This window comes from Epargyreus clarus, unplaced genomic scaffold (assembly GCF_041222505.1).
Source record: "Epargyreus clarus isolate Ecla_fem2 unplaced genomic scaffold, WU_Ecla_fem_2.2 ptg000003l, whole genome shotgun sequence".
NCBI lineage: Eukaryota > Metazoa > Arthropoda > Insecta > Lepidoptera > Hesperiidae > Epargyreus > Epargyreus clarus.
The window spans coordinates 9,811,991-9,829,240 of NW_027332211.1; the positions used below are offsets into that span (position 1 = coordinate 9,811,991).

At 33.9% G+C, this 17,250-nt stretch overlaps 1 protein-coding gene and 1 long non-coding RNA gene across 3 annotated transcripts; one reads left to right on the forward strand and one right to left on the reverse strand.

Moving 5' to 3' along the window:
* Positions 1–226: 226 nt before the first annotated feature.
* LOC140753445 (uncharacterized) lies at positions 227–13,007 on the reverse strand. 2 transcript variants are annotated; one of them, XM_073088053.1, is made up of 13 exons: positions 12,765–13,007; positions 8,873–8,952; positions 8,435–8,602; positions 7,215–7,336; positions 6,502–6,596; positions 5,965–6,044; positions 5,799–5,888; positions 4,886–5,058; positions 3,799–3,934; positions 3,387–3,525; positions 2,671–2,816; positions 2,071–2,334; positions 227–327 (listed from the first exon to the last, which is right to left on the reverse strand). In XM_073088053.1, the coding sequence occupies exons 1-12, from the start codon at positions 12,898–12,900 to the stop codon at positions 2,179–2,181; spliced, it is 1,521 nt and encodes a 506-aa protein (XP_072944154.1). In that variant the 5' UTR covers positions 12,901–13,007; the 3' UTR covers positions 227–327; positions 2,071–2,178. The 2 variants fall into 2 exon arrangements, with proteins under 2 accessions (XP_072944154.1, XP_072944146.1); XM_073088045.1 differs by having other exon boundaries at positions 6,502–6,647.
* Positions 336–1,154, forward strand: LOC140753493 (uncharacterized). Its single transcript, XR_012103577.1, has 3 exons — positions 336–386; positions 578–850; positions 1,010–1,154. It is a non-coding gene; the product is annotated as an uncharacterized LOC140753493 (long non-coding RNA).
* Positions 13,008–17,250: the final 4,243 nt, after the last annotated feature.

Sequence of the window (17,250 nt, forward strand, 5' to 3'; positions counted from 1 at the left end):
CTATTAATTAATTATGTTCATGTGATATATCTATTACTTTTTAGATTGTGTATACAGCACATATTTAATAAATAGTATTAGTAATAATTTCCTATATTCGCGTATTAGTCTAATTTAGAGGAACATGTTATGAGAATGTATTCTTACCAAAAATAATGGTGGATTTCGATAGAAATTACCGTAATTATGTATTTTGTGATATGAAGGATGTTTTAAATAAGAAAGATTTTTTAAAAATATACTGTTTTATTTATAAAATACATAAACCTTATATTAAATTGGCACAATTTGATCGTTTTCGTGAGTTTACGCGCTAAATATTAACACCAATAGTAGAGTGCTTGGGGAGTTTGACCTCGGACTCCAATTACTGTCAATGTATTAATGTGAGACCTTCTGCATTATGTTTTACACATAAATTACTAAAAAGTTTACCAATTTTTTTTCGTTGCTTTTTTGTTTTTCTTAATTTGACACTAATTTCAAGAAATTGTCAATTTTTCCATTTTAAATCAAAATATTTTTATAAAATATTCATAATTTAAGTAAAATACATTTTAGAAAACATCTTTCATAGATACCAGATAGTCAAAAAGGGCCGTAAAAGCAAGGAGCAGGTAGAAAAAAGGTGAAGGGGAAGGGCAGCGGCAGCTGCTCGGTACGGTTAGTCGATTGAAAAACGTGTTTCGGTACTGTTGTGTTCTTTCTGCTGTGCATATTTTTCAATTTAATAATTATTTTTTCAAGACGTTTCGATACATTTTTGTTAAATAAAAACATTACAATATCAAAAAAATTATTGCTTTGTAAAGTATTTGTTTAAAAACAAAAGATCTCTGCGTTTCAGTAGGTAATTCATCACCATACATTTCTTTGTATAATATTTTTTAATTCTATTAATGATTTAAGAAAAGAAATTACTAATTATGTGAAATTATGTTTTATCTTCCAATTATTAAGAGTATTTTTAGGAACTTTTTGTTGAAACATACATTTTTCTGTATTGCAGAATTTAAATGAACCATGGAAGATTCAACTCACAATGAAAATGATGATACAATCGTTTGTATTATTTGTGATAAATTGGGTTCTGGTTCAGGCTGTAGCACAGATTTAGGAGATGTAATAAAAATTACCAGAGGAGTCGCAACTTTGAGAGCTACTTCAAATGAGCGACAAGATGGCTTAATTAGATTTTTAGAATCTCAGTTTGTATATGCTCATGCAATATGCAGACAGAAATATATTAATAAAAAATATATTGAGATTCAAAAAAAGCAGGCAAAAGAAGATTCTGCTCAGTCTCCACCTACAAAGAAACTGCGAAGTAGTATCTCCATAAATTTCGACTGGGAAAAAAATTGTTTAAGTTGCGGTATGGAAGCAAATGAGTCGAAAGAGAAAAAAAAAATAAAAGTCAGCGCCAAAAAATTGCATACGTCAATAGTACGTCTTTCAAGGAAAATTTAATTAGTTTTGTAGCATTACAAAAAAATGATTCCTGTAGAGAAATTCATAAAAGAATTTCTGGAGTAATCTACAGAGTCTTGGTGCAAAATATCATTCACATTGCTATCACTCTCTCAAAAATGCTGCACAAACTCATAATGCTGAAAAAAAAGTTCATCCTCGAATTCTAATGGTGGATATAGCAATGGAGAAAATTTATAAATATATTGAAGAGAATGACGATTGTCAATTGTCAACGAAAACGGAATAATTGAAGTTTAATCATTTTTAAGCATGTATGAGAGGCGAACTAAATAAATATTTTTTATAAACTTTTTTTTGTTACACTTATTGTTTCATACTATTACTTTTTAATATTATATGATAGAAATGTATTTATAACACGATTTTGACACTACATTACTTAGTTAAGCTCGTAATATCTTATATTATATGCCTTAATTTATTTATTTTATTATTAAATAAAAAGCAACGATTTTTAATTGGTAAACATTTTAATATACCTTATCAACAATACAATCCAACAGGTCTCATAATAATTCGTTGACAGTAATTGGATTCCGAGCTTTTTCAATTCTAGATGCTTAAGGCACTCTACTACAATTTATTAAGAAAGGCAAGAATTGAGTTGCCTTTCTCAAAATAATTGATTTTTAATGATAAAAACTCGAAGATTGGATGTTATAAATTCGTTTGTAGGCTTGTCAGCTATTGGGAATTCTTCTGAATCCAGGGCAAGAAGGCGGTGACTCGCGTGTAGACGCCGGGGTACTGTCCCTTGCCGCAACCGATACCCCACGAGACCACGCCCACCTGCGTCCACCGACCACCCTCATTTATCATTAAGGGACCGCCGCTGTCGCCCTGTTCAAAACATATTTTTTATATTATTTGATAATATAACTACATATAGTCTACAAGATAATTGTTACAAAAAGTATTTGTTAAACTAAGTAACTTAACCTTTTCTTAAATAACAGGTTGTGACGAAGAGACCGAAAATATATACTTTATTATGAATATACCAATGTTTTATAGTTACCAAATAAGTAATACATATAATATATACATGACATTATTACACATATTATGTGACGGACTCATAGACTTCTCCACGGCCTTATTTAAATTAGTCATTTATATCTTCATAAATTCATTTATAAATAGACAGGAAAGAGGATTATGTGCAAAATCACTTACACTGCAAGAGTCCATGCTAGCCTTGCCAGCGCAAAGCATGTGATCGACGATGCCACCGGGCGCGGCGGAGCCATACTTCAGCCGGCACTCGGCATTAGTCCACACTGGTATCGACACTTCTTGGAGCACTGATGGTTGCGCACCGCCTGAAAGTTGCCTAATATTAATATGTGTATCGTATCTATAATAAAATGCAGCGGAACGAGGTTTGTTTGTATGTTCATGGATCACGCCAACTAGAAATTAAAAACTAGGTTAATCTCTGTAGTAGAAAGTGTCTGACAACAGCGCGGTCAAATGAAATGGAATTTAGTATGTGGACTTGAATATCTGTGTCATGGATGGAGTTCAGTGTAAAAGTCTAGTATTTATCATACCTATGATAGATAGATACTGGATATTGTTGTAGGGCTTATCGAATAAACAGTGGTGATTACATTGCTACATATACACTTTGTTCTTCAAAAAGTACCCAGTAAATACGTTGCTTATGTCCTCACCAGATTTATCAAGGAGATTGCAATGAAGATTATAATGTATTTTTGGTTAACTTTGGTTTTTGATTGATCTAATTACGAACAGTCATCTTCGATATCAATAAATTTGTTAATCGAATTAAAAATTTCGTGCAAATTTTATATGGTATGCTTTTGTTCGTATTTGGTGTTACAATACCCGTTTATTTAAAAATATATCAATTTCTTATGAATACTGACCCTCTCGCAAACTTCCCCAGCCGATGACCGTGGCAATGAGGCCAGCGTAGGCACGACTGCCGCCAGGCAGGCAGACGGGGCGGATATTCTTAGTGAATGTTATGGGTTGGTCTAAAGTCAGGATCGCAACGTCATTGTACTGAAATTATTGTAATACACATTGTTGAAATCCTTATCTATTTCGGGGAAAGGTAGTTATATCTTGTTACGCAACTCAACATTGAGCTAAAATATTGAGGTAGATTCAGATTAATAAAATGTAGGTTGACATTATTTCAATTTTAATTAAATTTGAAATAAAGTGCTCCCCACAATAATGGTGGAAGCGGAGCACCACGTTACTTCTATGCGGATTCTTAATAGTTTCACGTAAATTTTGCTTATAATTACACGAAAATGTTATTTTACTTACCAAAGTTCTCATGTCGAAACCACGGTGCCTGACTACTCTCTTGATCTTCCTCTCAATGTGTTGCGTTTCAGTGTTGATTTTAATGTTGTAATCACCAAGCCTGGCCGTCAAACGGGCTACATCCCATGAAGTCATACTGCAAGGAAAGTAAAGGGTTTCATTTACATTTTCATAACATTAATGTTTGAAGACGGATTTACAGTTTTTGGTAAGTAATCACTGTATTTAGTATAACTCATTTCAAATCAGGCTGAAGGACTGTCTTCAGGGCGTATTGCCATCATCGCTTGACTGTTAGGTAATCTTAATTTTTTTTTTGTCTAGTACCTATGTATTTAAATCGTAGAGGACCATATATGTATAAGCAAATACCTGTGATATCAGTAAACTCGAGATAGAGTAAGGAAATTCGTCATATTTAGTGATGAACGTGTATAAAGCAATACCTACCTGTTTTGTAGATGCAGAGTGAATCACCATCCTTCCCAAACGAAACATACCCAAAATTATCTATTTATCATTAAACTCATACGTACTTATGTTTTTTGTTTTAAAGCGAGATATCAATCTAATTGGCAACCCTTGCCAAATATGGAAGCATTAAGTATAGGATTACGATAAGATTCAATTAAACCGACATTCTTAGGTAAATTATACTATAATAAATAAGTAGTTAGCATAAGAGCCTACTTAAACCTAAATGCCTGAAAGTTCTTTACAAAAAGTTCTCAAAGGTGTGTGAAGTCTACCAATGAATACTTTGCTGGTGCGGTGGACTATACTTAACCACCTCTTTAATAGGAGACCCGGTGTCCAGTAGAGTTCAATGGGTTAACCACGACATTAGGTTAAGAATTGGTTACTAATACCCATAGATTAGTAATCTTTGCTAATACCTTAAATAATATAATATGGTACCTATAGTCCGCGTATAACTGCTATAGATGCTGCTGTCCGCTCTGAATATAGAAATGAATCGCGTTGTCATAGCAAATTGCATTAGTAAACCTGCTAGCAACAACTTCAGAGCGGACTAGCAGTTTGGCGTGGACTATAATAGATATCATATTATCATATATGAACTCACTGTGCCACACAATGCGCAGCGGAGAGCACGTGTCGGTCGTCGATGAGGGAGCCGCCGCAGAACTGCCGCCCGCCGTTGAACAGCGCCACGATCCACGGCCACTCGTTCAGCTCTGCGTTGTGGCCGCCTACGATGCGCTCCTCGTCTTGCAGCTCGTATGTGCTCTCGTATGTCTGGTATAATAAACAATCATTTTATAGGATACTATAGCTTTATTTGAGACATAAAAACTCTTTCTATATATGGCTCCATAATAGGATTACCTGTGTCGTGGGTACAATGCACATATACATAATCTAGGGATGATTACAAATGTCCATGGGCGGCCACTTATCATCAGATGGACTGCATGCTTGTCTGCAACTCTTATATTATAAAAAAAAACTCAGACCCAAGACAGATTCATTTAGACATCTGTATGGCCGGGGATCGACCCCGAAACCCTCTGCGTGTGATTGAGATACGTCTATGGCGAAGATACGAAAGAAACTTTCGAACATTTACCTACTGTATTTTTAACAGTAGGTAATGGTAAATGTTTAAAGGTGGTAGAACCCTTTGTGGTTCGACTCCGGCGGCACCACCGCCACACCTATTTCTACCTAATAACAGCAGTGTTAGGCGCTGCTGTGTTCCGGTTTGAAGGGTGTGGTAAGGGAGACAGACTTTTCCGAGGCGTTCCAGCTTAGTCCTCAGGGGTAGCGGCGCATCTGTGGCCGACCTCAGGTAGGAATATCTAATCCTATCTGGGGTTAATTACAGATGTCCATGGGCGGCAGTAGCCACATCAGGTGGACTGCATGCTCGTCTGCTATTCTTATATTATAAAAAAAAAAGGTACGTCTTATCAACGTTTTTTTTATAATATATTGTGATTGTGATTTGTGATTGTGAGTGATTTCTTTATACTTGCCTGAGGTCCATTTTTCATGCCACACGAACGGTCTACTGCGGGGGCCGATGGTGGTCTTGTCGGTTGAGTAGGATAAAGGGGTGGCCATGTCTGTAGAAATAAATAAGAAATTAATAGTTTAATAAATAACAATATATTTTTTTATATATCTCGTTCTGTTGTTTACCTGCTTAGTAGTACTCGCGGGAGGTTTGGTTGCCCAAGTGGTCGATGGAGTGGTGGGAGCAGTTGGGTGGACACCTGCAACTATAAGCCAAGATTATCAAACCGATTTTTACAGTAATAATTGTGAAGATGTCAAATAATATGTACCGTCGGGTACTATTGACTGTGACAAACTTTGGTAGTTCGACTCCAGAAGCACTACGAGAACATCTATTTCTTCCTTATAGCAGCAGTTGCTGTGTTCTGGTTTTAATGGTGTAGTATTGAAGGGGTACCTATACAGCGATGTGCATCTGTGGCTTACTTCTACATTCTGCTCCAGGTCATCCCCAGGTAGGATTGAAATCCTAAGAAAATAGATGTCTATGGCCGGCAGTAGCCACATAAATCAAATGCACTGTATGCTCGTCTCCTGCTTCATGTAATAAAACAGTCTCAATCCATAATGAAATAATGAGCTTAAATTACTCCGTAAATTTATTTACTTCTGTTAATGAGTTATGAGGTATAAAATCTTTAACTTATTTATTGTTCTTACTAATGGATGGTGGATGTGTCGGTGCAGTGTGGTCAGGGGGGTGCGTCGGCAGCGGCGGGATGGTGGGCGGCCACTGCGCCGGGATCTGGCGTTGGCTGTTGAACAACCACTGGCGAGATAGTGATGAGAGCGGACCATTCGGAAACCTATGAATGTATGTTATTTGATAGGTTCTTTTACTTTCATAACTATTAACTGAATAAGATGATATTCGAACCTGGCAACCTGTGGTTTTGTGGTTGGAAAGATTGACTATAAAATATAAAGAATATGCTTATTGAAGCAAACACATGTCATAGCGCTTCGATTTCATTCCATATATTGCACTCCGTGGTTTTTAGATTTCCATTTCATTAATATTTTTCTTAAAATTTCAACATTCATTAACTATAAAGAAACTTAAAATTATAAAGGAACAAGTTTCAAGCCTGGTAAATACCTAATTGATGTTTACGAGTATAAAATATGTAAGTATATTTTTTTATAGTACGTACGTAGTAACTACTAGTAACACAGGAACATACAATACTATCAAAGTATTGTATGTTCCTGTGTTCCTAAATATGATATGAGTTTAAATAGTGGACTCTACATTTATTTTAACTTCAGAGCTTTAATTTACTTTATTATAGATATAAATTTAACGACTATAGAAGATTTTTAAGAAGACATATAACGATTATAGATAACATAAACAGTTATAATCAACATACCCAGATAGTGGCATCGGTGGAAAATTCATAGGCACAGCAGACGGAAGCAAGCCCAGGCGTTGCACGTCGGGCTCTTGTTGTGGCGGCGTGCCTACCGGTTCCGTGCAGCATACTCCGAAAACCTGCCACGTATAAATACTTGTACCTATCTCCTTTTTATTTATTTTAAAAGTACTGTATAATAGTCTCAAGCACTGTACCCTGCGTCGGCGAGGAGCGTGAGATGTAAAAACTCTTGTTCGAATTAGGTAATTGAGTATGTCTATTACAGTGTAATCGGATAGAAATTTGTACAACTGTATGCCTAAATAACATTTCAAATTATCTATTGACTTTAACTCGTGTATACCAATTATATTTAACTTAGTATCAAATTCATGAATGCAATCGCTTTTAAAATATCCCATTATCCCCCAATCCCTTAATTTATTAAATAATAGAGGTATGGTCCATACTTTCGTAGCGGTTCGCTAGACAGAAATATGCGTGACAGTGCCCATAAATAACGAATAGCCTATACCTTTAAAATATATAACTTTGTCGCTTGCGACCAACAAGTTATTGGTGGGACAAGTCATTTTATAGACGGGAATTATAGCGACACTTCCTACATGTCATCCAGTTGTAGTTACTTGACATCCGTGCAAGGCAAACAACTCAGTGGAATGGGCAGACGAGCGTCCCGATAATATTCCGTACGTACATGCGATATAAGTTTTATAAACTGGCTTGGATTACTTTGTGAAGAAAAAGCTGTGCAATGCAGAGCAAGAAAAAACGAAGAAAAGTGTAGGTTACTGATTACTAAAGTACTGTTTGTAGGTTATTTATTGCAATAAATTATGCGCCCTTTCCTTGTACAATCTTTAAACCGCAGGCTACTTTATAATTAACAAATCGTCATTAAAGAACTCACTAACGATTTTAAAATTAGTACGATCAGTGGTCAGTAACTCGGCTTTAGTTAGGAGATCTGGGGTTCAAATTCCAGGCACGCTCTCACATAACTTGCTTGTTATAACGGTAAATGAAAACATCGTGAGGAAACCTGCACCCCTGAGAGGTCTGAACAAAGGTTTCAACGTATGTGAAGTCTACCGAGCAGCGAATGGCCAAAGCGGTAGACTATGGCGTAAACCCAGCAGTACCTAACTACCTACCTAATTTTGTAGACGACGGCTATAGAAAAAAAAAGAAACTAAAAGTTATCCTTTCCTCACCTCCAAACTATCGGCATTGACATATTTACAAGTGTCATAATGCCCCATGACCCAACCATCAAATCCAGTTAAGTCCACAACCTTCAACAAAGGGTAGCAGTCGTGGTAACTCTTACAGGTTCCCTGTTTTCCCATTGTTGTTACGCAATTTGCTCCATCACTTGACACCTGTAGGTATATAAAAAAAAATATTTTTGTTATATTCAGTTTAATCATTCATTATTTACTTATGAAATAACAAACTTATATCGCTTATATACACATATCGCTTGCTCTGTATGCCTGAAGATTTCACACTAACTTTTAACTAACCCTTATTAATGCATATTTTTGTTATTCAAGAATAGTTATCAAAATCCACTGGTTGCTAAAACAGTTTAGTTTTAAACGAGCTTTATCTATCCATCTATTCGTAAAGTCATAAACTGAGTAACTCACTTGTCTGGATTGCAGCAGTAAAAGTTGCCTCGCATCTCTTGTGTTATTCGGTTCTGATCGCTTTACTCTCTCAACCACCGCTGAAACAAGAGATTTTATCTTAGATCTCTTAATGCATATTTATTATAAAGACTGTTATCTCAGTTACTTATTACACATTAAAATAATTTGTATGGCATTTTCCACCTTATTTAAAATGTGTTATATAATACAGTTATAATTATAGCATTTTCGGTGTAAGCGACCTCGGTCAGGTCTTACGTTAACCATTTTCATGAGTATGCTTTTTACACATTTCAGGAGCACCGTACTACGTTGCGCGCTTTATGCTTTTTTGGAGGCCTTATACTTGATGGCTAAATCCTAAAACCACTGCTAAAAGCAATGCCAGAGCTGTTTAATAACTTGAAATCAGTAACAGAGCTGTTTAATAACTTTATAGTCATATGATGTTAAATCAGCCATGTTGTTGGCCCAACCGGATCATGTTACCCAGCGATGTTTTTTATCCCTAGGGATAATATTTCATTCTTATGGCTTATATTGGCTTGAGTTCAACCTCACACCGGTCTGATGTTGCTATCCGTTGTCGCATATGAACATAAAAAATATGTAAATGCACACTTAGTTGTTATTGTTTCGATAATCTTGTCATAGCATTTTTGTGGAACCGGTTTATAACATTTACGATCGTGACAGTGATTTAATAAAGCTTAAAAGTCAAAAAGCTTTTGGTTAAGCTCCTTCCATTGAATGGTCGTGAATCGTGATAAATGGAATGTCTGCTTTGATAGTTATTTCATTAATAATTATAAACAATTGCAATGTATCTACTACTAAACTGTCAATTTTATAGGAGACTTTGTCTCCAGTGACAAAGAAAAAATTTGAAGAGTAAACTACTGGAAAACTTCCGTCGATTGTTAATAACTTTTTAATGGCTAATTGAACCTATATCATGCCATTTCGGTGCCAGTACCCTTACTGTTTTGGTATTTGTTTACGTATTGGTCCATACAATTTCCAATCAGCGACCCAGTGGATTATATCAGAACTTGGAAATAGTATAGGCCAATACGTAAACGTGTTTTGGTATTAAAACAGTCATATTTGTCAAAACGTAAAAACTCATGGTAAGGGTACAGAAGTGAACTAATATGAAAATATATCTAAGTTTTTAATCAATTTTCAAACGAAAAATTATAATGCAGTCGAGAAGACAAAAGACATCAACGCGCGCTTAATGTTTTTATGCAACACCCTTTGCATTGCATTAGGATTAGGTAACCATTGTGATTTTCTGTAATTTAAGGTCAGTAAAGATTTACATTATATTAAAAAAAACACTTTAAAAAGAGTTCATAAATTTTATTGAATCTTAATAGAATTGTGTGTGAAACTTGCTTGTGTGCGGACTTATCGAAAGTACCTACTGTTTACTTAATATTATTATGCCTTAAGTTTTACTGAATACTGTGGCTAATAGAAATTATTTAATGCAATTCTTTTTTGTTGATTGTGTTAGTCTTTAAACATTTTAAAATTTAGGCATCGTAAAAGTATTTTAAGATCACTTATAAATAAAGTAAGTAAAGTTATTGTTTGCAGGAAAGATTATCGATTTGTTATTCTGGGGACGTTCAAAAAGCATTGGCCGCACCGTGCACTTATGTTGGTTTTGGTGACTGTATAACGGTGCTTGTTTTGACTAAACTACGATTTCCTTTACATTCTGTTTAGAAAAGTGTATACTTATCTGCATACGTCATTGCGTGCCGTTATTTTATTTGAATCGCATGAAGTACGCACATTTTAGCTTACGTACAAAATTTTTTACTAAAGGCAGGTTGAGGCAAAATCACATTTTATAAGTCAGATGTCAGGCTAATTTAATTTTTTTTTATTAGTATAATCGTGCTTTGAAAATTAAAAATACCCAATTAGCCTGTAATTCGATACCGACACAATTTCGCAGTCTCGACCGCTATAATTTTTGGGATCACTTTGGGTCGACATTAATCAACATTCCACAATAAAATAAAACTGAGTGGAAGTAAAACATGAATTAATTAAAAGTATTTATTATTTTATTATTAATTAAGTGATGCACAAATATAGGTAAACATGTCAACCGCTAATGTATGCGCAAAGTCCGCAAATGAAAAGAAAAAACTTAAAAATGTAACGTAAATAACCGGCCTTGGAGATGGAAGTAAGCTCGATTTGCCAACGAGCATACAACTTGGAACCAAAAGTTCTCTGTGATTAAACTTGATTTTGTGTGAGTGACACCTTAATGAGAATGCACCAGCTTTAAGCATTCCTAGAATTTGCATATAAAAATGTACTAAGAACCGATAGTAGTGAAGGAAATTGACTTTTAAAGTAAAGTAAAGACGACGTTGCCTAGTGAAATGTCGCCAACACACTCCAAAAGTGCGCTTGTGGTAGACGAGGTATGTGAACTTGGTACGCAACTTGCGAAGATGGTACGAGAGCTTTTTGAATTGCTTTTTTGTGTGAGAAATGTTGAATTAAAAATACAGAAGCGTATATAATTTTGCAGCATACGTTTTAGCACTTTTGTCTTATAATTTATTTGACAATTCCTACTTATTCAATTTTATTGATGAACATTGATATTTGATGAAAATTTGAGTGAATAAAATATTTTATATTGATAGAATTTGATTTCATTTTGTCGTTACGTTGCAGATTAAATACTTTGTAAGTTATTATTTTCAAATAAAGAGGTATAACCTTTAAAGATATTATTATTATGATATTCGGAAGTAATTTTGCCTATTGAAAAAGTCACGGCAAATGCAGTTTTTTATATAGCAGTAGAAGTATCCATAATGTCAGAGCAGTGCATTTAATCTAGATTAGACACATGACAACATTTAAAGGTCTTGGTCGTTAAATACGTTGAATTGCCGATATTACAATTAATTGTTCAAAGGATTCCGGGTTCAGTGGTCCAATGGTGGAAAATGTCAGCAGCGTCAGCCGCTCCGATGTTTCTTCGGAGATCTAATTAATACCTTCGAGTGAGTGAGCAAAAAATGTAACAGGCAGGTACTATTAGGAGCAGCGAGTAGTGAGGACAATGATTGATTGATATGGTCGCTTGCCGGCGTGTGGGCGTGTAAGCATTTGCATTGAATTGATCTCGCAGCGTCTTCCGAATAAAGACCCACGTGTTTTAGGTAATAGCCGCACCGTACTCTGGGTTGATGACCACGGACATCACGAAAATCGGTTTATTTTTAAACATTATTAAGTCGTTGACATTTTTTCATTGAATACATATAAAATTGTGTATATTGCCGTATGTAGGGTAAAGTTGCAATATTAGGTGTTTGGCGTATCGATACACTAATTTCGATCCAAGTTTAGGCCTTAACATGGCTCAAGATTGCAAATTTTAACTTTCTCTAGCCTCAAAACCTCATACTCGCATGTGTCACGCATTGTTTTGAGACCACACTATAAGAATACTTGATGGATAACCTCTTCATACTAAACAAATGTAAACAAACGATTACGGTATAATAATACCGTGTAATGTGACTAATGTAAAGCTATTTTGTAAAGTTAACGGCAAAAGCCAATTTGAATATTTAATTTGAGATTATCACTACTGTAAAAAATATCAAAAGTAAGTATTAAAAATATGAACTATTTTTTTCTTATATTTCGTGTAAATGAAATTTTATTTAGTATAAATATTTGGACGCAGGTATTATTATATTATAGGTATTATTATTTTACAATTTGTGCTTAAACATTTTGCTTTTCATATTTTAAAAATACCTTTTGACTAATTTAGTTAAAATGATGAAATTGTCTAATCTCTACTTTTATAAAAAAGTAAAAATAAAAGTCTCACCATTTACATAAACTGCATCGTCCGTATAAAAAGCGCCGTCTTTCGCTGAAAATCCGTTTTCATTTTCAGTCACACTTCCGCACGTCAATGCCGTCAAGCCGAAGCAGAAAATTATTAATTGAGTCCTTATTGACATTTCGAATTTTAAAAAGCATTCACTGTCAAAGTATTGATTACAATACGGTGCGCGAGCGAGGATGTGCGTCTCGCAAGGAGACACTCCGCAAAATGCCTCAACGACTTTACGTCGCTCCTTTATAATAAATGTTTACAGTGTCGCTCTACATTAGGTTGAAAGATAACAGAGCTTTTTCTCCTTTTGTATGGCCTGACATTTGCTGCCATTATAAACGAGCTTTATAAATTATGACAATCATTCGATTTGGCGTGCCCGAAAAGGTGATCTTCGATTTATATGGTGTTTATTTTTGCATTTACATTCGCAAGGTGCCGTAACAAAGGGAATTTGGGATTACTCATTTTTGAGATCAACGAACCCCACTGGAATTTGTTCATTAAATCCCGGCCGAAATTAAATCGGGCTCGCATAAAACATAATAAATCGAGGGGAACAGACGGTATGTCGAATTGGGCGATACCGGCATTATCAACCATCTTTAATAATTCTGACAGAACACAAAGTTAACTTACGATTTTAAATGAGCAGTTTTGAAATATAAACATAAAATAATAAAACAGGCTCGTCAGAAATTTAATAGAATACCTATTTATAAAAACTTAATTGTTATTTGTGTAATAAATAAAATTATATCTGGCCTAATATTACTTTATTATAGGAAATTCAGCGGCGATAATATGAAGACCAATGCTCGATCACACATGCAAAACTGCATTACGATAAAAAATACATTTAAGTATACATGAAAATGAGTATCTAATCACGATAATTGCACTGTTTTTGGTTGGAAAGAAACCCAAAATCATTAAAAATTTAATAACTGATTCCCTTATACGATTGGCCTAAAACGTAGTTAACATCGTTTTATGTTTTCGAATATATGAATACTTATAAATTATTTTAAACATCGACCATAATATGGTTTCCATTAAATTTTAGCATTTGTGATAAAATTTGTAAGTTGATAAAATGTATAAACATAATATTGATTGATGTATTAGTCGTATTACTTGAAAAGGATGACAAAATGTATTTCATTATAGATGATTACAATCTACATTTACATTCATTTTTCAAGTTTTTTTCTCCGGAACCATAATTAGTTCAAAGACGACCAATCGTAGGTGGCGCTTATTTTATGCAATAAATGAATTTATGCAATAATTAATCATTTTTTGCAGAAAAAAGCTTTACTTATAATAAATCGGTTCTCAAATTTACATCATTAAGTATTATTTTGACTAGAACTGTTGATATAAATTACGTCTATGTGTGTTCGATAAAGTACCGTAACAAAATTCATACTCCTCCCATAACTAACCACAGAGCTAAATTTAAATGTCAATAACCTTTTAAAAATAAGAGCCTCGTTAATTTGAAGAACTATAGACGTGTGATTGGTGTTTGACATAATGTAGAGCTGGAACTACCATTAACTTAGTATCTCACGGTACTATTGTATGCTTGTTGTGTTTAACTCTATATTATATAGAGTAACTCTACATTGTCAAACTTTTTCTATGGTTATTTATGTGAAGAATTTTTCTCATGATGCGACGAAATGTATACAAACTTATTTCATACGGTGTAAAATTTGTACAAACAAAATACTTTAGTATGTAATATGTACATTGTATCTATGTAGGTACCCCCGTAACAAGTATACCTTATAGCATATTTACGAAAAGGTAAACTATTACAAAAACAAAATAATATAAGAAAATATTGTTACGTGTTGTATCGTATCGTATTTATTATATCATATCATATAATTACTTTGTTGGTAGCCTTTTCGGCAAAACATTTACGAGACCAATTTATAGTTTTATAATTTACTAGTGGTGCCCGCGGCTTTGCCCGCAATCCAATGTGAAACATTCTAAAATCAACAATTCTCAAGTCCCCTTGAACACACACAACAAATTTCATCAAAATCCGTCCAGTCGTTTAGGAGGAGTTCACATAAGAAATATATATATATATATATATATATATATATATATATATATATAAAGATAGTGTTTATTTTCGTTGTCATTTTTGTAAAAATCACTCGTGCGCTTTTTCCCAAAAGAAGTAGGTATAACATTAAAAAATATGGTTTCTTTTCAAATACTTACAATATTGTTGGGTATTTTTGTAATTACACGTATTATAAAGTCAATGAGCCGCAAACACCCACATTCTCCTATAATTTATCCCCTTCATTGCATTTTTTGCAAACATTCTGGTATAGAATAATTAGCTTACGGAGCTTTAGTGACAGTTGCAAATTTAAAAAATCGACAGACAAAAAACTAGTTTGAGTTTTGGTGCCGGGAAAATAAATTATTTGCTAATAAATAATACTCCTAGGCAGTTATTTCTTATTATTTATCATGTCTGGATGCAATGCCACGTCTTTGGTTAAATGGGATATTACGACTTTTTGCGGAGTGTTTGAAATTATTCTTAGAAAAATCTACTACTAGAAATTTTGTTTAAATTTTATATAACCATATAAAAGAAACTGAGATCTAGTATTTTGAACTTTCGCGCGAAAACGGTAGCCACTTCTCTGATTGAGCAGAGATGTTTTTGTGTTAGTAAACATTTTATTAAACTTACATTTTAGTGGTAAGCCAGTATATACATTTCGTAAATAAAATTCTCGAAGATCTGTATAACCATTTGCCGAATAAAAACTAGATCCGAATATCAGCATCAAGTATCTAATCATGTAAGTCGCACGTAAGAAGATTAGACTTAAACGTGTACATAGCCTCATTAATCTTTAGAAATACCGTTATGTTTCGAGTGTCAGTAGTTTCTGTGACTTAGAAATTATACTGCATGTATAATTGCTGTATATAAGCATTATGTTATTTAGCAGTATTTTTAAATTCCATAAAAAAAACATTTTTTTTAACATTATCTATCGATCCTAGATATTATAGTGAAAAAAGTGAAAAATATAATACTCCTCCATAAGAATGTTGATTTTCGGAAAGTGATCCGCAAATTTCCATTCCTCTTCAGAGCGCATAAAAAAATTACTGTCCGATACGTATTTTGCAACACGATTAATTAATTATCCGATTTTATTCTCAATAACTGTGCCATTTAAAAATGTATTATCTGTGAAGCTAAAAAAATGATTTGTATAATTTATAATATATTGATTATATATTCGTAAATTTAAGATACATAAGTGAGTACGCAGAAAGAAAGAGATACTTCCTTATAGAATTTATATCTGAGTTAAAACAATGTTCAGTTACTCAAGTTCATTTTTGATAGTCATAAAGATTCAGAGAAAACTAACAATGGAATGACTGAATCAAGATACGTATTATTCACATCTCATTATTGGTCATAATAGGATAAGATGTTTTTTATAGGTATAAGGGTTATATTATGTTAACCATATTAGAAGAGTAAGTAAGTAGGTATTAATAAATAAATAAGAAGATAAGCTCTTTTTCTTTTATCACATTTATGACTGAAATCATTCAAATTTGATATTAGGAATTTTTGTTAAAAAAATCTATAATATTATGTCGTACATTGGTCCATCTGTGTGTTTGTCTGTCTCATCTTTAAAGGACTGTATCTTAAGCCCGCTCCACATTCTCGCGAGAATCTGGCGAAAGCGCGAGAAAAACCCGATTTGTATCGGCTCCACATTCTCGTTTCTCGTTCATTCCTCGCGTTCTCGCGAGATTTTCGCGAGAATGTGGAGCGGGCTTAGATCGCTGATAGAAAAAAAAAACAAAAGAAGAAAATTAAGGTGTCCTAATAAAAAATACATGTTTTGTAGGATATTTCCTCTAACATAAAAATGGTAATATTTTTTCATGTTTCTGCAGTAGGTATGTACCAAAAGCTATTCATCATCATTCTCATCATCAACCCATTTTTGTTAGACACGGGTCACCTCTCAGAAGAAGAAGGATTAGGTCATAGTCCACCGCGCTGTCCAAGTGCGTATTGGTAGACTTACATTTGAAAACTTTTAAGATTTCTCAGGCAGGTATCTTCGCGATGTTTTTCTACACCGTTTGTGATAATTAATTTCTAATACGTGACATCTAATACGTAACAACTTTGAAAAATCAGAGGTACGTGCCCGGGATTTCAAGCTGGAAACCCTCGATCTACAGAATATAGCTAATAATTACCTACGTGCATCGAAAAATCTGTTGTTAGATTCCAACCACGCCACGGCGCATCCTTATTTTGTGAATACTAAAAAGTATTCCCTTGCACTTGACATTTATTACCGAACCCAAATAGAATAAATAAAAGTACCACGTAAAGTACCTAAATCTTAAATACATTAATTACTCCAGCGTTCCAGTTTTATAA

What these genes read in the sequence shown, in the direction of transcription:
- LOC140753445 (XM_073088045.1), bottom strand. Translation starts at nt 12,900, where the DNA reads ATGTCAATAAGGACTCAATTAATAATTTTCTGCTTCGGCTTGACGGCA. An exon ending in CCACCGATGCCACTATCTGG is followed by an intron (nt 6,648 to 7,214) that starts GTATGTTGATTA and finishes ATACATTCATAG; the next exon opens with GTTTCCGAATGGTCCGCTCT. An exon ending in GCTGCGCATTGTGTGGCACA is followed by an intron (nt 3,935 to 4,885) that starts GTGAGTTCATAT and finishes CTTTCCTTGCAG; the next exon opens with TATGACTTCATGGGATGTAG.